The 22,039-nt window shown below is 44.4% G+C and overlaps 1 protein-coding gene across 1 annotated transcript in view; it reads left to right on the forward strand.

Annotated features, from left to right (window-relative positions):
* ADGRB1 (adhesion G protein-coupled receptor B1) overlaps positions 1-2,790 on the forward strand; it is a 380,456-nt gene extending 377,666 nt beyond the window's left edge. Inside the window, exon 33 of the mRNA XM_087958904.1 lies at positions 1,083-2,790. Within this exon, the coding sequence (XP_087815030.1) occupies positions 1,083-1,280 (198 nt within the window). The 3' untranslated portion in view covers positions 1,281-2,790. The remainder of the gene's footprint in view (positions 1-1,082) is intronic.
* Positions 2,791-22,039: the final 19,249 nt, after the last annotated feature.

Genomic DNA, 22,039 nt, shown 5'->3' on the forward strand with positions numbered 1-22,039 from the left:
ATGAATGAATGAATGAATCAATCAATCAATCAATAATAGACCATGCAGTCCTAGGCTGCATCAACAGAGGGACGGTATCAAGATCACCCAAAATGCTAGTACTGCTTTATACTGCACTGGTAAGACCATGCTTGGAATACTGCCTACAGTTTTGGTCAGTGAGATACAAAAAGGATGTTGAGACTCTAGAAAGAATGCAGAAGAGAAAAGCAAAGATGGTTAGGGGGATGGAGGCTAAAGCATATGATGAAATGGTTGCAGGAACTGGCATGTCTAGTCTAACAAAGAGAAGGACTAGGGGGTGATACGATAGTGGTAGTCCAATATCTAAGGGGTTGCCACAAAGAAGAGGGTGTCAAGCTATTCTCCAAAGCACTTAAAGGCAGGACGAGAAGCAATGGATAGAAACTAACCAAGGGGACTCCCAAGGGTGCTTTTCACCAGGTAACTGGAGTTTCTTGAGTTATTTTTTCCTTGAAAACTTTCACTTCTCATCCAATAAGCTTTTTCAGTTCTTCAGTTTCTTTTGGAAAAAAACAACAACAAGAAAGTTCAGCTGCTTTTGAAAAACACCTTTGGGACAACCATGACCAGGATGATTGAGAATCTCCATAGATATTTAACAAGGAGAGAATTAACAACTTAGAACTAAAGAGGGATTTCTGAACAGTGAGAAAAAATAATCAGCGGAATGACTTGACTCCAGAAGTTGTGGGTGCTCCATGGAGGTTTTAAAGAAGAGACTGGACAGCCATTGGTCTGAAGTGGTATAGGTTCTCCTGTTTGAGCAGGGGGTTGGACTAGAAGACCTCCAAGGTCCCTTCCAACTCTGTTATTCTGTTAAATAATCAGTGGAAAGTCTTGCCTCCAGCAGTTGTGGCTGCTCCATCCCTGGAGGCTTTTAAGAAGAGCCTGGCCAGTTGTTTGTCTCAAATGGCACAGGGTCTCCTGCTTGAACAGGGGGTTAGACTAGAAGACCTCCAAGGTCCCTTCCAACTCTTTTATCCGGTATTCTGCATTCCCGTTTGGTGTTGACATCTCACTTCCTTTTTTCTTCTTTCTGTGCTCTGATTCCTTTCTAGCAAGAGAAGCAGCCAACACCAAACAAAAGACCTTGGGAAGGACTCCGGAAAGTCCACTCACCCCCAGCATGGGTCAAAAAGGAGATGGAGACTGAGATTCAATCTCCCTTAGAACTCAAAACTGTGGAATGGGAGAAGACAGGCGCAACAATTCCCCTGGTGGGACAGGACATTATTGATCTCCAGACAGAGGTCTGAGGAGGAGGAGGAGGAGAGAGAAAAAGAAGAAGAATTAAAAAAAAAAAGACTCTTTGGGTGTTTTTCCTCACCCCACTGGAAAACTAAACAAGAAAAAAACACAAACAGGTTAGGATTTTTTTAAAGAAAGAAACAGAGAGAGAGAGAAAGAGAAAGAAAGAAAGAAAGAAAGAAAGAAAGAAAGAAAGAAAGAAAGAAAGAAAGAAAGAAAGAAAGAAAGAAAGAAAGAAAGAAAGAAAGAAAGAGAAAGAAAGAAAGAAAGAAAGAAAGAAAGAACACGAACTCATGATGTGGAATTAAAATGCAGAGAAGTGAGCCAGCTGGAGTCTCGCAGAACCGTGGTTGCTCCGAGGAGGAAATACAAGATGATCTTGGTTAGGTTCTCCATAGACCGAGATTGGGGGTGGGGTGGGGAGAACCATTCCTTTTCCGAGCACAGTAGCAGTAGAGGAAAGAAACCTGAGCTTTTCTGGGTAAGAAAGAAGAAAGAAAGGGTGGCCAAAGGGAAGGGTGGAAATTGGGGGGCGGGGGGAGGAAAAATAGAAGAATAAAAACTTTTCCAAAACATTCTTAGAGGGGAAAAAAGGAATGAGTGGAGGGTCTTCGGTGTGGATAGCCCTGCAAATGTGGGGAATGACAAAAACATGGCAAGGAGAAAGAATGACGCCAATGGGAGACCAACCAGCGAGCAGATCACTGGTACCACACTGGAGGGCACCAACCATTGGACGCTAATGTACTCGCACTTGTCTCCTGAATCCATGAGGAACGAAAAAGAGAAAAACGCCCATCACTCTTCCACACCTCCTCATCACCAGTGGAAAAGCACCAGAATCTCAAAGCAAGAGAGGTCCTATCTTCACATCAAACACCTCCACCAACCCTCCATTCAGAGAACATGGTTGGAGAAGGAGAACCAAGAGAATCCAAGAAACTGTCCGGGTGAAAGATTTCACATCGGTTTCTTCTACTCCACCTCTTCACCATCACTAACCCAAGAATCTCCTTTTAAAGAGAATAAAAATCCATTCAACTGGACAGCCACCACCACAAAACCTGCTTTACTGGGTAAAAGGGAGGGTTTGGGGTTTTGTTTTTTGTTTTGTTTTTTAAATAAAACTAAATAACAGGGAAAAAAGTGAAGAACGTATATCATCCTACTGACTCGTGGCTCATCCTCCAGAAATTCACGGTGAGCTTTTGTTCCAAACACTCCTGCATAATCAGGTTATTTTTTTCCCCCCTTTCCTATTTTCCATTTTCAAAAGACTACAAGACCCTTCCTCATCTTTTCACCCATCCACTTTTCAAAGCAGAAAAGTTTTTGGTGAACTGACTTGGAAACGTGGAGGAGAAGATTTGCCTTAGACTTTGAGACAAACCGAGACAAACAAACAAAAACACACAGTGAGTAACGTTCACTTGGGGGGAGAAAAAAAAATCTCTATTTTTTTTTCTTCGGTTTTTTTTTTCCTTTTCGTCAATAAAAAGAGAACTTGAAACCCACAAACTTTCTCTGCTTTGGTTTGTGTCATTTGAAAAACTTCCTTCCGTCTCGTGGGCTGCACACGTGATGGGGGACCAAGGATACAAAGTGGGGTTTTTTCTCCCGATTTTGCTTTTGGGGGAAAGCAAAAAAGCATCTGACTTTGCAAATATATATATATATATATATATTTGTAATCCCTCTGTTTGGGATTGTGTAGGAGGTTGCTAATCCTGTCTGCTCCTGGGTAAATAATCTGATTTTGCAGATACTGAAATTTGAATGGCCTGCTCGCCCTAACACCGTGTTTATGATGCGAGCAAAACTCATAATGTATCCTGCCCAAAAGAGTTGGCAATGGTTCTTAAGAAGGACAGCACAAGTTTAAGAATGGCTCCAGAGATGTTCAAGTTTTCCATGAGGAAATAAAAAATCAAGTTTGTGGGATTATGCCCCTGTCCAAAGAAATAGGCAACTGGAAAATTATTGTATTAACCATTACATGGTAAGCAATATTTAAGCAAAGGGAAAATAATAATAATAATCAGGGTTTTTGAAATAGAAAGTCTCAGCAGTTTTTAAACAAAATATCAACCTCTTTTTCTCTGTGTGGAAGAAAACCGACAAATTGTACTTCCGTTTTATATCGCTTTTCTGACCATTTTCCATGTTTCATCGCTCTCTTTTTCCCCCGTAATGGAAAGATGGGACGTATTTTTATTCCTTTTTTGTTTGTTCGTTTGTTTCATCTTGTTTGCAAACTACAATTGTGTTTTGGTTAGTTGACAATGGCTGAATAGATGACATGGACTTATCCTATATGGAAAGTGTTAATGATATGTCTCATAGCTTGATGGGAGACCCAACTCCTTCCATCGTATCTCCATTTGGAAAAAAAAATGTTTTCTTCAACAGGAATGGTTTCATTTGTTCCTTCTGTGCCAGAGAGTAGAGCGTGGTGCAAATTAGCAGAGTTGGAAGGGACCTTCTAGGTTGGAGTAGGTCAGAGATGTCAAATTTGATTTCATTGAGGGCCACATCAGGTTTGTGTTTGACCTCAGGGAGGCCTGGTGGGGCATGGCTGGGGGGGGTGGGCTGGCCAGCTCAACATCATTCGTGTTGGGGGCATTTGTGGTGGCCAACTGCTAAAGCGGATTTCCCTTAGACCCTCCTTCCTCTCTCCTCATTATAATCTCCTTCCCTTCCTTCCTTCCTTCCTTCCTTCCTTCCTTCCTTCCTTCCTTCCTTCCTTCCTTCCTTCCTTCCTTCCTTCCTTCCTTCCTTCCTTCCTTCCTTCCTTCTTCTTGTTCCATCTCCCCTCTTCATTCTCCTTTCTCCTTCTTCCTTCCCCTCTTTCCTAATTTTTCCTTGCTGTCTTCCCATCTTTCCTTTTTTCTTTGACTTTCCTCTTTCCCTTTCTACTATTCCTGTCCCTTCTTGGATGCTCAAATGCAAAAGGGGGAAACATTTCTCCTTGTTTTGTTTTTAGTCCGGCCTCCTACAGCCCTCTGCCAGTGAAAACAGAGCTCAGGGTGGCACGCACCACCTTTTCAGGTTCCATTTTCAGCCATGACTTAGCTTTTGTCTTAGCTGGAAGAGGCACCACAGGCTTCACTGTTTCCAGGGCAGTCTCATGGGCCAGATCTAAGCACCTTGTGGGCCAGATTCAGCCTGCGGTCCTTGAGCTTGACTCCCCTTAACTAGATGACCTACCAGGTCTCTTCCAACTCCGTTAATCTATTACTCTGTTAAAATATTATGGGGTACGTGAGGAGCCCATCAGTTGCTCTTGGGTGAGATGATAAGTTCTAGTGGATACCAACCATCATGAGAAGGTGGCCCTTCAGCCAAAGGATAACGAAGGAGAAATGTGAAGGACACAACAATCATTTGTTATGCAATTTCCATTCAGCTATACATTATTTTCAAGTGATTTTCGGAACTCGCAAATTCCATTTTGAAAAAAAATGATACAGGTCAACCTGGGCTTACAACAATTTTGTTTAGGGACCATTCAACGTCACAACGTCACTGAAAAAAGTGAGCCGTGACCAATTTTCACATGAATGTTGTACCACCCCCCTGGTCACGTGATCAGAATTTGGTCATTTGGCAACTGACATGTTTTTTATGACTGCTCGATGTCCCAGGGTCACATGAACACCATTGGTAACTTTCCCAGTTGGCTTCCAACAAGCAAAGTCAACGGGGAAGCCCTATTTGTTCAACAGTGGCATAATTCACGTAACAGTTGCAGTCATTCGCTTAACAACTGTGGGGAAAGGTCATAAAGTGGGGCAAAATTTACAATTGTCTTGCTCGACAAAGAACACTTTTGGCTCAATTGTGTACATTATTCGAGAACAACCTGTATTGATTGGGGAAGATATTTTACCTCAGGTAATCGCTGATGTTCAAATTGACTAGGAAAATTCTAGAAATGAGAACTGAGAGTCGTTTAGGGCTTCTTCAGAAAAGCAAAGGATCAGAAGGCTTTTATGGAAGTTTGATATGAATTAAACAATACAGATAATCCTTGACTGGCAGCCGTTTGGGTAATGATGATTCAAAGATACAGGTAGCGCTCAACGTATGAACCACAATTGAGCCCAACATTTATGTTGTTAAGTGAGAAATTTGTGAAGTGAGTTTTACAATTTTTCTTGCTATATTTGTTAAGTGAATCGCTGCAGTGGTTAAATTGGTCCCACGGTTGTTAAGTGAGACTGCTCATCAGAAGAAGATCGCATGACTCTGGGACCAGGGGTGGGCTTCAAATTTTTTAGCAAGGGCCTTTCTGCCCTAAAGACTTGCTGGGTGGGCGTGGCTAGGTGGTCATGTGACTGGGTGGGTGTGACCAACTTGATGTCACTTCTTTGCCCTAATCACCTAAAATATACCAAAAAAGTTGTTTATTAGTTCGTGCATTTAATACTTAAATAAAAGACTGGGTGAAACCAGGCTTAATAGCACTGACTGTGAGAGGGATCTTGGAGTCTTAGTGGAGTTTCTGGTGAGTTACGGGATTCTTATTATTTGGGAATTAATCCCCTCAGAGGCTAGTGGCTATGTTATCTGATTTTCATAATGGCTCTCCCTTGCAAGCACTGAGTGGATTGTTTATCTAGCTTGCAACACTTTTACGAGGTGTGAAATGCTCTTGGCTGAATGCCCAGAAGTTCAATTAAGCCTGCTAAGAGCTTTCCCTTGCTGCTTGTCTTTCTGAGGTTATTGGGGGCTCTCCCAAGCCCCTGTGAGCCCCCAGAAGCCCACCTCTGCTCGGGACCCTGCAACCATCATAAATGTGAGTCAGTTGTCAAGCGTCTGAATAGAAATCGTGTGATGCTACAACGGTCATAAGTGTGAAAAATGGTCATAAGTCATTTTTTCCAGTGTCTTTGTAGGTTTGAATGGTCTATAAATGAACTGGTATAAATTGAGAATTATCTGTATAGGATTTGTTCCTTCCTGCTTGTGCCCATAGGAATTATGTTTGTGCTGTTAAAAGTCCTTCCCTCACCCCACAAATAATAAACCACTCCAAGTGTCAAGATTAAGTCTTCTTAGGTGAAACCGCTATGGAATTTCAGGAGACCTCAGAATGAAAGCATCTGCAACTCTTATCTATGGTTGCCAAGGTTTATATCTCTTTGGGAAGGCCTTATTTTCTGAAAGACCACCCAAGTTATTCCCTAGAATCCTCCAGGGATTAAGGGTATCCCTAAGAGTCCCGCCTTCCTCTGCTTCCGTGTCCAGTTTTTGAAGACAAGTGAGAAAGTCCTTAATAGCCTTGGACAACCAACCCACTACCAAGGGGACACTCAGAGAAGATATAGCAAGGCTAGACAACAGGTAGGGTAACCAGATCAGAAAAAAACACCCTCCCTAGTTTCACAAGCTGTAAAGGGGACAGAGATAGGGGAGAATTATACTTCGATACAGGTAGTCCTCGACTTACAACAGTTCGCTTAGTGACCATTAGAAGTTATGATGGTATTGGAAGAAGGGATTTATGACCAAAGTTCACACTTATGTCCATTGCGGCATCCCCACGGTCACAGGATCAAAATTCAGACGCTTGGCCACTGACTCGTATTGAGTCCCAGGCAAGGGTGGACTTCAAAAATTTTAGCAACAGGTTCTCTGCCCGGTGTCAAGACTCCCAACAAATCCACCCCCATTCAAATCATAAGTCTCTAGCCACATCTCTCAGAGAAAAGAAAATTGATTCATTAGTGGTCATGTTGGCAATAGCTGGATGCAGCCGATACTAAAATACATCATTCATTTCCCCTTGATCCTGGTCTTCCCCCCACCCCCTGGATGTATATTCTTCAATGGGACACATCCATAGCCAAGAGTCATCAATCATGCTCTCCGGTAATATTCTTGAGCTATGACAACTTTGAGCTGCCAGGGCGATTATCTAGGAACTTGGGGAATGCACTGTTTTCCCCCATTCCCTTTTTCTGGCAGCTACAAAGACCAAAGAACTATCTTTTTAGTTGACACCCAGTTGCTACCGTGTTTCTCATATAATAAGGCCGGGTCTTATTTTTTTTTTGAGCCCTGAAAAAATGGCTAGGCCGTCTTTTCGGGGGTGACTTAATCCCCCCCCCTTGCATCTTCGGGCGGGTAGCGACGGCTTGGATGTTGACCTCAGTGTTGGTGGGCACTTCGTATCAGGGTCAACGCAGGCAGCACCATATCCGGGTGTGCAACAAAAGTACTTCCAAAAAAAGCAAGCCCCCCCACCATTCCCCCCATTTCGCATGTTTTAATATAGGCCTTAATTTGGGGGGAGGGGCTTAATTTCATTTCATGCCTATAAAACATGCTGAGACTTCCTATTGGGGGAGGCCGTATTGTTGGAGAAACAGGGTAGATGGGGATGGCCATGTCGACCTCCTGCACCACAGTGGGTGGGGGGCATTTTTGCCCTCCCTGGGCCCCCAAGTCTTTCCTTTCCTGTCGATGCACCTCTGTCACTGGGCTAAAGTGGAAGTAATAGTGACCTGTCAGATTTTGCTACACTGCCACAATGGTCAAGAGTTCTAGATTGTAACAGGAGGGACCTTCGGAATTACAATTCACTGAGGAGGGCTGAGGGTTGTCGTTAACATCAAGAGACAATGATGTAACTTTATATTGCCAGAATGACATGGGTGCCTCAGACAACAGATACTAAGCAGTAGGATACTAAGTAAGTATGAGTCTTCAGGTTAACTTAATATCTTTAGTTCTTGTAGAGAATCCTGTCTTGTTAGCAAGGTATTTGTAAGAGAAGAAGAGGCAGATCCTGGGGTCGGAGTCAAGAGAGGACTTAGCCTTGAATCCTAACATGTCCACAAATGCTCCAATTGAATTGTGTTGAGTGTTATCTAGTGCCAATTTAGTGCTGACTGTTAGTTGACTAATTTAATGTCAGACCTAAAGAATCTGGACCATATGTTAAGTTCCGATTAAAGAAGATGTAATGCTCAAGGCTATACAGCAACTAACAGTCAGCACTCAAATAGCAATAGAGAAAAATCAGCAGAATTCAAGGGAAGCTGGACTTGGAACATTTGTGGACACGTAATGATTCTAGGCTAAATCCTCTCTTGACTCAACCCTCACATTCTGCCTCTTGTTCTTCTACAGTACCAGTAAGAGTCACCTGCCAACTGCGTTGACTTCTGCATGTGAAGAAAAAGAGAGAAACACAGTGGCCCATAAGTTAATGCCAGGCAGCCCATCATGTACTCTGGAGTCTACAAAGATGGATGGTGGACAGTTACTGTGTCCTGTTTGTTATTGTGGGGATATTAGCTCCACATTTTTAAATTTTTGCAAAAACATCCAAGGAAAGGAACTCTTTCAGCATGTTGGAGTTTAATCTGGGGATCAAGGATACTTCTGAACCTCACTTTTTGATCGATTCCTGGACAAGTTGGATCCACGTCAGTGTGTGTTGCTTATTATGTAGATTTGCCTAATGAATGGGAGACCTCATTTTTTTTTTAGGAATTGTCTAACGATGATGCCAATCAGCCCTTAAGAAGTGTGCCTGGCAGTAGAAGTAGCAAGAAGGGGAACACAGTAAGTTTGAAACACACAACATTACAGGCGGTCCTCTACTTACGACCTTTATTGGACCCCAAATTTCTGTTGCTAAGCAAGGCAATTAAGTGAGTTTTGGCCTGTTTTATGACCCTTCTTGCCACAGTGGTTAAGTGGATCCCTGCAGTTGTTAGTAACACAGTTGTCAAGTGAATCTGGCTTCCCCATTGACTTCGCTTGTCAAAATGTCACCAAAGGGGATTCCATGATCCCAGGACACTGCGACCATCATAAACATGAGCCAATTGCCAAGCATCTGAATTTTGATCGCGTGACTGTGGGAATGCTGCAGTGGCTGTAAGTATTAAAAAGGATCATAAGTCACTTTTTTTTCAGTGCCGCTGTAACTCCGAATGGTCACTAAATCAACGGCTGTAAGTCAAGGACTTTCTGTGAATAGAAATATATCCTGGATGTGTATGTGTGGTTCTACATGCTATGAAAGCCATCCATTGTGTGAATCAAACAAATCAACTTAAGCGATAAGATGATTTGTTGGTCTGGGAACCACACTGACGCATGAATGAGAACGAAACACATTAATTGTGTTCTGTCAACAAGAAGATAATCCTAGAAGGCTGGAAGGGACCCCAGGTGTCTTCTAGTCCAACCCCTGTCCAAGGCAGGAGACCTTACATCATCCTGATCAAATGATTCAGATCAAGGGATTAAGCATCTCACCTTGATATACTAAAATATCCTTATTTACCATTTCTTGAGTACTGCCTAATTCTTTGAGACGGGCGACAAACTGGTAATGTTCCTGCCTTCATCCAAATTATTTATTTATTTAGTGTAAAACATACAAAGCCAAAGAAGTTACAATGTTAAGCCTATGGTAGAAATCCCAGCACCCAACCATTACTAGTCTGCACCACAAAGGGGTGAAGTAGCTTCACACCACCTGTCTTGCACCCATTCTCAGGGGAAGATGGCTCTTCTGGGGGCTTTTCTTCACTGCTCCTCCACCGATCACCTCTGGGCAGATCCAGATCCAGTTCCAGCACCCTGAACAGAATGCGGCCAGCATTTCCCCACCAGCAAAATGGTGGCGCCTGTTTATCTATTCGCAAACATGCCAGAAGAGACTGGACTGCCATCTGTCAGAAATGGTGTAGAGTCTCCTGCTTGGGCAAGGGGTTTGGACTAGATGTCCTAGGGCCGTGATGACCAATTTATGGCACGTGTTCCACAGGTGGCATGCACAGCCATTTGTGCCCAGCTACGCGAGCTGCAGGCAAATTTACCTCACTGAGCATGCATGTGCCTCACAGCTGATTTCTGGCAGGTTTGAGGCCTTTTTCAGCCTCCCAAAGGCTTGAGGAAGGCTACTGTAGGCTTCTGCAGGCTTTGCAGGCTGAAAACTAGCCCCGTTTTGTCACTTCCTGTTTTTTTAAAAAAATACCGGAAGTGATGAAATGGGGCTAGTTTTCGGCCTAGAAAGCTTGCAGAAGCCTGCAGAAGCCTTCCTCAATCCTCTGGGAGGCCAAAAAAATACCTCAAACCCACCAAAAATCAGCTTGTGAGGTGCAATGCAGGTAAGGGGGTGGCGGGGGTGGGTGGGGATTGCACGGCACATGCGTAGGAGGTGTGTGTGGGGGGGTGCACATTGCCTTCTGGGTGCTGCTACACGAGCACGAGCTTGCAAGCGCACACACAATTTTTTGGCACAGGAGCCCCAAAAGGTTATCCACCGCTGCCCTAGGGACAAGAGATGGGAACACACCCTGTCCCATGGAGTGGGACTCGAACCACTCGAGTGCTGGCAGTTGCTCAGCCCATCCAGTCTCATTAAGCCTCAGTGGCCCTGTGGCACCCGCCTTCATCCAAATCTTCATTCCAAACACATTGGTGGGATTCAGCCGGTTCACACCGGTTCCAACGAACCGGTTGTTAAATTACCCACCACCTGCTATCAAAGTGGATCCTGGGCGCTGTGCTGCAATGGAGAAATGGCCAATGGGAGCGCCTGGTGTGATGGAAGGAGAAGACCCCTTTCTCTCTTTCTTCTCCCCGCTCCTCCTCCTTCCCTCGTGCCGGCCGCTCTGTTGCCTATTTCTCTAATGCAACACAGTGCCCAGGATCCATTTTGATAGTGGGAGCGAAGGGGAATTTAACAACCTGTTCGCCCAGACTCAGGTTGGGCCATGCCTCCCATGACAACCAACCTGACCCTGGGCCAATTGGTTGTTACATTAGATGAATCCCACCACAGTCCACGCCTATGAAATGAATTGCCAGAAAGATAGCTGGAAACACATCGAAACATTTGTAAAAATATATATATAAATAAATACCAAAATCTCCTAGAGTTTATTCTCACCGATGTTTTCATAACTTAAAATTACAGGTCGTCCTGGATTTACACCGATTCATTTAAAAACGGCACTGAAAAAAAGTGACCAAGGCCGTTTTCCCCCTTATGACCATTGCAGTCATGCAATCAAAAATTCAGATCCTTGGCAACAGGCTCATATTTATGACGGCTGCAGTGTCCCGTGGTCTCATGGTCCCCTTTTGCACCCTTCTGACATATGCAAAGTCAACATGGAAGGCAGATTCCCTGAACGACAATGTGATGAACGAAACAACTGCAGCGATTCACTTAACAACGGTGGCAAGAAAGGTCATTTGTGGGCTCACTTGTGGTTGTAAGTCGAGGACTGCCTGTACATTTATTATTTAGTATACCAGGAGTGGGATTCTACCGGTTCTGTCCACCTCTGTAGAACCGGTAGTTCTGAAGAGCAGCAGACATAGAGCATACCTAGAACCGGTTCTATGGCTGCTGCTGTTTTGGCCCACCCGCCCACCCGGGCTCTTACCTGACCTTTATTTCCTGCTTTTTCAACTGCAGCTGCTTTGCGCAACACAGCTGTGGTTGAAAAAGAAGGAAAAAAGGGGCTTTTCCGACTGCTGCGCACTTGCACGCAGCACTGCTCAGCTGTCCAGGCAGCTCAGCAGGTCGTAAATTGCAATCGCGGGACTCGCATGCGCGATGCACAGCGACAGAACCGGTAGTTATACCGGTCGGATCCCATCCCTGTAGTATACGCTAAAGATTCATTGAAAGTATGTTTTCAGTAGATCTCATTCTTTCAGGTGGCATTAATTATACTGTTTTTCACCCTAAACGAAAGAATGACCTTTGAGCTCCTCTTAGTTGCAAGATCTTAGAGAACAAGACCCCAAATGAGTTTCCTTTGAAGTAAAAACACAACTGACATTAAATACAACTATTATGTGGCCTTCCTTTAAACTGCTGCATGAATGTTGAAAGCACCATGTCCTTGAATGGATTTGCTGAACAGTGCTGATAATCTACATTTCTGTTGGAAAGTTATGTTGCATCTGCTCTATTAAAGTCGGAGTTTTACATAAGGAAACTTTTTAAAGATACAGGCAGCTTTACCAATTAGCACTGGCACTTAGACCTATATACTGCTTCACAGTGCTTTTCAACCCTTTCTGAATGGTGTACAGAGTCAGCCTCTTGCCCCCCCTACAATCTGGGTCCTCATTTTACCAACCTTGGAAGGATGGAAGAATGAGTCAACCTTGAACCGGTCAGGATGGAACTTCTGGCAGCCAGCAGAGTTCACCTTGCAGGACTGCATTCTAACCACTGTTCCACTGCAGCCCTTCCTTCCTTCTTTCCTTCTTTCCTCCCTCCTTCCCTCCCCCTCTCTCTCCCTCCCTCTTCCCCTTCCTTCCTTCCTTTCTTTCATCCTTCCTCTTCCCCTTCCTTCCTTCTTTCCTTCTTTCCTCCCTCCTTCCCTCCCCCCTCTCTCTCCCTCCCTCTTCCCTTCCTTCCTTCCTTCCTTTCTTTCATCCTTCCTCTTCCCCTTCCTTCCTTCTTTCCTTCTTTCCTCCCTCCTTCCCTCCCCTGTCTCTCCCTCCCTCTTCCCCTTCCTTCCTTCCTCTCTATCTCCCTCCCTCTACTCCTTCCTTCCTTCTATCCTTCTTTCCTCTCCCTCCCTTTTTGCCTTCCTTCCTTCCTCTCTCTCCCTCCCTCCCTGTTCTCCTTCCTTCCTCTCTCTCTGTCCCTTCCTTCCTTCCTTCCTTCCTTCCTTCCTTCCTTCCTTCCTTCCTTCTTACTTCCTTCCTTCTTACTTACTTACTTACTTACTTACTTGTTACCACTAGCACTTAGACCAGCTTCACAGTTCTTTTACAGTCCTCTCTAAGCAGTTTACAGCCTCTTGCCCCCAACAATCTGGGCCCTCATTTTACCCATCTTGGAAGGATGGAAAGCTGAGTCAAACCTTGAGCCTGTTGAGATTCAAACTGCCAAATTGCAGGCAGCCGGCAGTCCTCAGAAGTAGCCTGAAGTACTGTATTCTAACCACTGCACCACCATGATAATCCTCGACTTATAACCATTTGCTTAGTGACCATGTCAACAGCACTGAAAAAAGTGACTCATGACCAGTTTTCACACTTAATGACCATTGCGGCATTCCCCATGGTCATGTAATCAAAATTTGGATGCTTGGCAACCGGTGTGCCTTTAAGAGGGTTGTACTGTTCCAGGGTCACGATTTGGCCCCTTCTGACAAGCAAAGTCGACGGGGGAAGCCAGACTTGCTTAATGATTGCATGATTCACTTAATACCCTGTTTCTCCAACAATACGGGCCTCCCCCAATAGGAAGTCCCAGCATGTTTTATGGGCATGAAATGAAATTAAGCCCCTCCCCCCAAATTAAGGCCTATATTAAAACATGTGAAATGGGGGGGGAATGGTAGGGGGGGCTTGCCGTTAGGAAGGACTTTTATTGTACACCCGGATATGGTGCTGCCTGCGTTGACCTCGATACGAAGTGCCCCACCAACGCCGAGGTCAGCATCCAAGCCGTCGCTGCCCGCCCGAAGATGCAAGGGGGGGGGAATTAAGTCACCCCCGAAAAGACGTCCTAGCCATTTTTTCGGGGCTCAAAAAAAAAATAAAAATAAGACCCGGCCTTATTATATGAGAAACACGGTAACTGCAGTGAATCCTTTAACAACTCTGCCAAACAACCAACGGAACAGAAGTTGCCTCTAGAAGTTGTGTGCGCTCCATCACTAGAGGCTTTCAAAAAGAGACTGAAATGGTGTGAGGTCTCCTGCTCGAGCGGTGGGTTGGACTAGAAGACCTCCAAGGTCTCTTCTGACTCTGTTATTCTATACTGCATGTTCTGAAAATGGTCGTAAGACGGGGCAAACTCACGCGACCACTTCCTTACTTAGCAATGGAAATATTGGCTGCAATTGGTTGTACGTTGAGCTCTGTCTATTGTTCCAAGAAACTGAAGATATCTCTTTATAGATTTGAAGTCTTTGAATCCCCCATCCCACCCTTTTCCCCAAAAAAATTATTTTCACCTGTCATCTAGTCACTTTCATAACCAGGAATCCAAGGAACAGATATTTGTTATGTACAATTTTGCTAATCTTGAATTTTTACAGCTAATTTTTTTTGGCAAATTCTCTTTGCTTCGGGTTTTCTTTCTTTTTCTTTTTTTCTTTTTGGTTCTTCCTCTGGTTCTCATCTTTACGTTTTCCAATTATCCCTGTACAGTTTTCAAAGCACACGAGGAAAGTGTCTTATTTCTAATAAAATCAAAAATGTGTAAATACCCACCGTGCCTATTTTCTTTAAATCTTTCTTGAAGGTAGGAATGGCAAAAGGGAAAAAAATCAGAATGCAACTGGTAGGTTTTATAAACCAGAAGCATGATGTTTTCTCCAAGCAGGTCATTGATAGATAGAGATAGATAGATAGATAGATAGATAGATAGATAGATAGATAGATAGATAGATAGATAGATAGATAGATAGATAGATAGATAGATAGATGATAGCTAGATAAAGAAAGAAAAAAGAAAAGAAAAAAGAAAAGAAAGAAAGAAAAGAAAGATGGATGAGAGAAAGAAAGAAGATAGATAGATAGATAGATAGATAGATAGATAGATAGATAGATAGATAGACAGATATGATATGATAGATAGATAGATATAGATAGATAGTTGGTAGATGATAGATAGGTAACGAAAGAAAGAAAAAGAAAGAAAGAAGGATGAGAGAGAGAAAGAAAAAGAAGAAGATAGATTAGATACACAGATAGATGATGGATGGATGGATGGATGGATGGATGGATGGATGGATGGATAGATAGATAGATAGATACATAGATAGATAGATAGATAGATAGATAGATAGATAGATAGATAGATAGATAGATAGATAGATAGATAGATAGATATAAATCAGAAATTGGGGCTAGTGATCATGCCTCAGTTTGCACCTTCGGTTGGGTTTAAGCCATGCTTGCAAGGACTTTACATTAGAGTTTTAAAAAAAGAGATTGAATGGTAATAGGGTCTCCTGCTTTAGTAGGGGGCTGGACTAGACAACCTCCGAGGTCCTTTCCAACTCTGTTGTTCTGTTAGGGATACCTCCTCCGATTTTGACCATGCTATGATTCAGAGGGTAATCACAGATCCGCCCAGCACAGGAGAAAATCAACCGAGAACTAATGGCAAATTTCTTAAGGGTGAGAGCAATCGACCAATGGAATAGATTCGTTTAACGATGATGTTGTTCGCTGAACAACCACAGCGATTCCCTTCACAACTCTTGCCAATCAACCAAATGGAACAGCGTGACTCTGGGTGCTCCAACACTGGAGGTTTCTAAGAAGAGATTGGCCACAGCCCTTTGTCCAGAAAGGTACAGGTATTTTCTTGCTCAAGCAAAGGGGGTTGGACTAGATGACCTCCCACGTCCCTTCCAACTCTGTTATTCTGTTAGGGACACCTCCTCTGACTTTGGGCAAAGCTGTGATTCGAAGGAAAGCATCAGGGTCCTTCTGCACCGTTGCGTTCTGATTAAGGCAAACCAAGTGACTGGAAAGGAGCATCAGGCAGCTGTCTCAAAAAATCTGTTGAGAGAAGTTTAAAACAAGGCTGATGAGCCCCCGCCTTCTTCTCCCCCAGCCAACTCTGAAGGATGGCCGAGAGGTTGTGAGAGGCAGATGCAGAAGGCATAAAAATGAGCAATCAAGTGCCCCGGTTGTGGCAATTTATATAGTCATTTATTTAGAAAATGGATAGGGTTGCCCAACCGGTGGACCGGTTGCTTTAGTGGTATGGAGACAATAACGTGGTCCTCAACACCAATAAGACCAAGGAGCTTATAGTGGATTATAGAAGGAGCAGATCAGACATCTAGCCCTTGCTTATCAGTGGAGACCGAGTGGAGCAAGTGGCCAGTTTTAAGTTTCTGGGTGTTACCATAAAAGAGGACCTGACCTGGGGTGTCCACATTGCAGCCCTGGTCAAAAAGGCCCAGCAGAGATTATACTACCTGAGACTTCTCAGAAAACAACAACTGAATGAAAAACTGCTAGTGACCTTCTAACACTGCACAATAGAGAGTATCTTAACTTCCTGCACCTCTGTATGGTTTGCCAATTGCACAGTGGCAGATAGGACAGCACTCCAGAGCGTGAACGTCATTGCCCAGAGGATCATGGGTTGCCCTCTCCCCTCTTTGGAAGAGCTTTATAGCTCCGGCTGCCTTAAGGAAGTTCAAAACATCCTCAAAGATCCATCTCATCCTGGGAAACCCCCCTTTTTTTTTTGAACTATTACCATCTGGCAGACGGTACAGAATAATAAAAACAAAGACAAATAGGCTGAAAAAGAAGCTTCTATCCCAGGGCAGTAGCTCTTTTGAATTCTGCTGTATAGTGCAGTGTTGGTGCAGTGTTGCGGGATTTTGGTTCAATGTGTGGAGTGTGAAGGATGTGGGTTTGTGTTTATTTTCAGGGTCGTGATGTGCACTGAAGATGGTGTTTGATTTCATTGTAATAAAAAAAGTAAACTCACTCACGGTGTGACCCGGTGGCTAACAGAGATAAACCCCCAATATGTAAGCCATCAAACCTTTACTTTCCTAGTGACAACAATGAAACGGTTTATGGTTTGATGGGCTCCATATCACTGCTGAACCATGTCTCCTGGGGCTTTTGGAAGAGTATCAAGGTGGCCAGTCCTATCCCTGCAGGGATGACTTTCCATAAGGAGGGAGCCACCATGGAAAAGGGCTCCTTAAGAGAGAGAACCCAAGGCACCTGAAGACCAGACAAGGAATGACAGATGGGAACTGATCAAGGAACAAATTCTGTTCCATTCACTGATTGTTCTCAATGTCAGAAAAATTCTCCTTATTTCCAGGTTTTATTTGATTTGTTAATTGCTTACAAGATACAGGTATAAGAATAAATATAGTTTTGAATATATGAGATAGATACTTATAAGAAAAATAAAAAACAATAGGACAGGAATGGTAGGCACGATTGGTGCGCTTATGCACACCCCCTACAGGCCTCTTAGGAAGGGGGTGAGGTCAATAGTAGACAGGTTGAATCTCTCCTTGAAAAGTTTCCATCCATTACTATTCCTTGTCTGGCCTTCAGGTGCCTTGGAAAACAGCTTGACTCCTTCCTCTCTGTGGCAGCCCCTCAAATATTGGAAGACCGCTCTCATGTCTCCCCTGGTCCTTCTCTTCACTAGACTAGCCAAGCTGAGCTCCTGTAACCATTCTTCATATGTTTTAATCTCCAGTCCCCTCATCATCCTGGTTGCTCTTCTCTGTACTTTTTCTAGAGTCTCCACATCTTTTTTTATAATGTGGTGACAAAAAGTGAATGCAGTCCTCTAGGTGTGGTCTTACTAAGGCTTTATAGAGTGGTATTAGTACCTCACTTGATCTCGATTGTATCCCTCTGTTGATGCAATTTAGGATTGCATTAGCTTTTTTGGCGGCTGCTGCACACTGCTGGCTCCTATTTAGCTGGTTGTCCACTAAGAGTCCAAGATCCCTCTCCCAGTTCCTGCTATTGAGCCTGGTTTCACCCAGTCTGTATGTGTCCTTTTGGCTTTTCTTGCCTACGTGTAAGGCTTTACTGACCTCCAAGGTTCCTGCCATCCAACTCTGTGGTTTTGTGTTCTGTGTTCCCTCCCTTCCTCTCCCCTGCTGAGGCTTAACTAATCACAAACCATTTTCAAACCTCTCCTGACAAACAGGTCAAAGACGAAATGAAACAGCGGCTTAATCTGCAGGGATGAACTCTATCAACGATCCAATTATTTTGGATTTGATGCTTTTTTTTGTTTTCACGAGCCTGGGCAATCTCCTTCGAGGGATGGAGCCTCCTTCTCTCGCTGTCCCTCTCCTGGGCAGGACCTGCCTTGAATTACAAACCAGAGTCCCATTAGCATATAAATTGATACTAGGGCTTAGCGAAGGAAGTGGACTCATTGGACGGAATAATGTGGAAGTGGAGTTGTAGAGACGATTCCTTTGGAGAACAGAGCGCGCAACTTTGTGGTGTGCTCTTCATCTCGCTGGGCGTGTGAGAATGAACCTTGGTTTTATCCGCTGGTTTCTTTTTAGATTCAGAATAACTGAATAACAAAATAGGATGGGACCTTGGGGGGGTCTTCTAGTCCAACCCCTTGATCTAGCAGGAGACCCTACACAAGGGGTGTCAAACTGGATTACTTGGAGGGCCGCAACAGCATTGTAGTTGTCCTCTGTGAGCCAGCTAGGGAGAGGAGACAAAATGGACACCCTCCTGCAGCACCCTGCCAGTCAAAACAGGGCACGGCGGCTGCAGGCAGCCCCTGTACAGCCTGTTTTCCCACCCCACTTTTCTGCAGCACTCTGCTGGCCTAAAACAGGCCACGCAGAGGCCCCTACGCCCGTTTTTGGCTGGCAGTGTGTTGCTGGAGGCCGGGGAAGCAAAAAATGAGCTGTGTGGGGGCCTCACGGATCTCCACACAGCCTGGTTTTGGCTGACAGAGTGCTGTAGAGGCCACGGAGGCCAAAAAACAGGCCACAGGGGGCCGGACACAGCCTCACCGTGGCCCGTTTTGGCCAGCAGAGGCACCGTGGGCTGGTTCTTTGATATTTCCAGGTCAGATTTAAGCACCCCATGCCAGATGCGGCCCATGGGCCTTGAGTTTGACACCCCTGCCCTACACCATTTCAGACAAAATGGTTGTCCAATCTCTTCTTTGAAACCTCCAGGGTTAAGAGGCAAGTCGTTCCATTCAATGTTGGGATTCAATTTTTTATGCTACCGGTTCTTGTGGGCGTGGCTTAATGGGCATGGTGTGGCTTGGTGGGCGTGGCTTGGTGGGCATGGCAGGAGAAGGATACTGCAAAATCCCCATTCTATCCCCACCCCACTAACCTGCTTTCCAGCTCCGTTCTCCTGTGCAGGGCAACCAATGTTCACCCAGCCGATTAGCTGGGACTCGGGAGGCAGAGAATAGATGGGGGCGGGGCCAGTCAGAGATGGGATTTGCCGGCTCTCCAAACTACTCAAAATTTCCACTTCCGGTTCTCCAGAGCTGGTCAGAGCCTGCTGAATACCACCTCTGATTCCACTGCTTCATTGTTCAAATTAATAAGGAAATTTCTCCTCAATTCTCGGTTGCTTCTCTCTTTGATGAGCTCCCATCCATTGCTCTGCCCTCAGGTGTTTTGGAGAATATTTTATATTCCTATTTTTTAAGCGAGCACCTTCCCTAAATTCTTCACTCCTCTTTCTTTCCCCTCTGAGATTCCCCTCTCTCTTCTTTTCCAAAAATATATTTTTGGAAAAAATAAAAATAAGAAAAAAGGACAGAAAGAAAAGATAGAAAGGGAAACGACAGAGAATTGCTTCTGATTTTCTTTGCATGAAAATATGATTACAAAATTATCTTTGGCTGCAAAAAAAAGCTCACTCTTTAATCTATTTTTCCCCAATCAGTCGGCCTCCTGCACCATGACTGGGGGAGGGGCGGGAGGCAGTTTTCAACCTCCTTGGGCTCCAGCGGCTTTTTTCGAGCCTCCGGGAGGGTGAAAATGGTTGTCAGCTTTGGGAGCCATATTAGCACCAGATGCTTCCACAATGCCACTTTCTTGAGCCTGAGAAAATAGAAGGGGGGAATTTCTTGGAGTGTATGTCCTTAGACATAATAACATTCTTTTTCTAAGTCAAGGTCATGTTATTTCTGCACCTAAGTGAGAGGACATCTCGAGTGGGGATGGATGGTGATTGGGGCATGTGATGTGATGGGGGTTTCAGGGGGTGGATTTGTAATTGTTTACTTATTGAAAGGAAACCCGGAACTTTCAGATTTGGGATTTCCCAGATGTGCCAGTTTACTACTCTAATAAAAGGAACCTCGGAGAAGATGTCTGTCTTGTTGGAGTTGAGGTTTTCTGGAATGCTGACAATGGCATCCCTAGACTCCAGAGGCCCTCCAGAGGCCAGAAACGGGCCTGTTTCTGGCCTTCTGGAACTTCTGGGAGGCCCGTTTTTTGCCCTCCCCAGGCTCCAGAGCCCTCCAGAGGCACTCCGGAGTCCAGAAACCTGCCCGTTTTCACCCTTCGTGTGGACCCTGTGCTTACCTGGCATCCAAGACAGGCTGCATGGTGACTACGGGGAGGGGCAGGGCAGGGTGGGTGGGGCCAGCTAAGGGTGGGATTTACCGGTTCACCAAACCAGTAATTAAAATGATAAAATTAGCTACTGGTTCACCTGAACTGGGGTGAACCAGTAGCATCCCATCCCTGTATTCATAGTGCCTGTTGTTAGTGGCTTTTTAGATTTTGATTGGGTGTGCTGATAGCTGCCTTTTAAGTTGTTGGCTGTTGTTTGCTTGTGCTGCCCTGCCCTCACCTTCTAAGTACTTGATAGTTTGGTGGTAAATCAGCACTCCTATTCACTGTTGAAGAGTCCATTTCCCAGGCTTCAATCACTTCCCTGGCTATTTTTGTCCCTGCTCATCCAACAATCTTGATAGCTACAAAATTGAATGTGTGTCCTTGTCCATTTCAGCGAGAGGCTACCAACAAGTTGAGGTCTCCTCGTCTGACTGTTTGCTTGTGTTCTTGCAATCCAAGTGATTAGCTTCATCCCCAACTATCCTACATACTCATAGGGGCAATCTATGATTATGTGAACCCAGGATGCTGCAACTGGTTATCAGTGTGAAGTAGTTCCCAGGCACCTGAAATCCAGTCAAGGAATCCAAGAGAATTTTGAAGCAATTTCATATCCCCAGTTTGAGTTTTAATCCTAGCTGGTTATTACTCATGCTAAACTAAAGTGCCGTTTCCATCCTTAACATCAAGAAATATTGCTTTAAAAAAGAAAACAGGTTCTGCTGCCATCATATCCTGAAATTCTTTCCAGCTGACAGAATGATGGCTTCAAAAGATTGCTTGGAGCCTTAAAATATTGCCACATCTGTCAAGGAACAGCTTTTACTGCAAATAAGAGATTAGGAGTTGGGAGCTGAGATTGTACCCAGTGACAACTCAACTTATGTGCCAAAAGAAAAGAAAAAGAAACCTGGGAAATTCAAACTGACTCACAGAAGTAGGATTCACAGAATCCTGACTCACAAAAGTAGAATACTAAGAGATGGTGTAGAGGAATGCCTGAAAGCTACCTGAGATATTTCCTCGGCAGTGTGGAAATCCCTTAGAATGATCTATATTGCTAAAAGAATAACAGAGTTGGAAGGACCTTGGAGGTCTTCTCGTGCAACCCCCTGGTCAAGTAGGAGACCCTATACCATCTCAGATGAATGGTTGTCCAATTTCTTCTTGAAAACCTCCAGTGATGGAGCCCCTACAACTTCTGAAGGCAAGTTGTTCCACTGGTTAATTGTTCTCACTGTCAGGAAATTTCTCCTTAGTTCTAGGTTGCTTCTCTCCTTGGTTAGTTTCCATCCTTTGCTTCTTGTCCTCCCTTCAGGTGTCTTTGGAGAACAGCTTGACCCACTCTTCTTTGGGTCAGCCCCTTAGATATTGGAAGACTGCTATCATGTATCTCCTACTCCTTTTCATTAAATGAGACATACCCAATTCCAGCAACAGCTCATCCTATGTTTTAGCCTCCCCTAATCATCTTTCTTGCTCTTCTCTGCACTCTTTCCAGAGTCTCAACATTTTTTTTTATATTGTGGTGAGCAAAACTGGATACAATATTCCAAGCGTGGCCTTACCAAAGCATTATAAAGTAGTAGTAACACTTCAGGGCAAGAAATGATCATAAATGCAAGCCAGTGGCTGAGCGCTCAAAATGTGGTTGCATCACTGAAAGGGATAATCTGGTCTTC

This window comes from Notechis scutatus, chromosome 3 (assembly GCF_049901735.1).
Source record: "Notechis scutatus isolate UNSWTSFEM ecotype Mainland chromosome 3, rNotScu1.2, whole genome shotgun sequence".
Lineage (NCBI taxonomy): Eukaryota > Metazoa > Chordata > Lepidosauria > Squamata > Elapidae > Notechis > Notechis scutatus.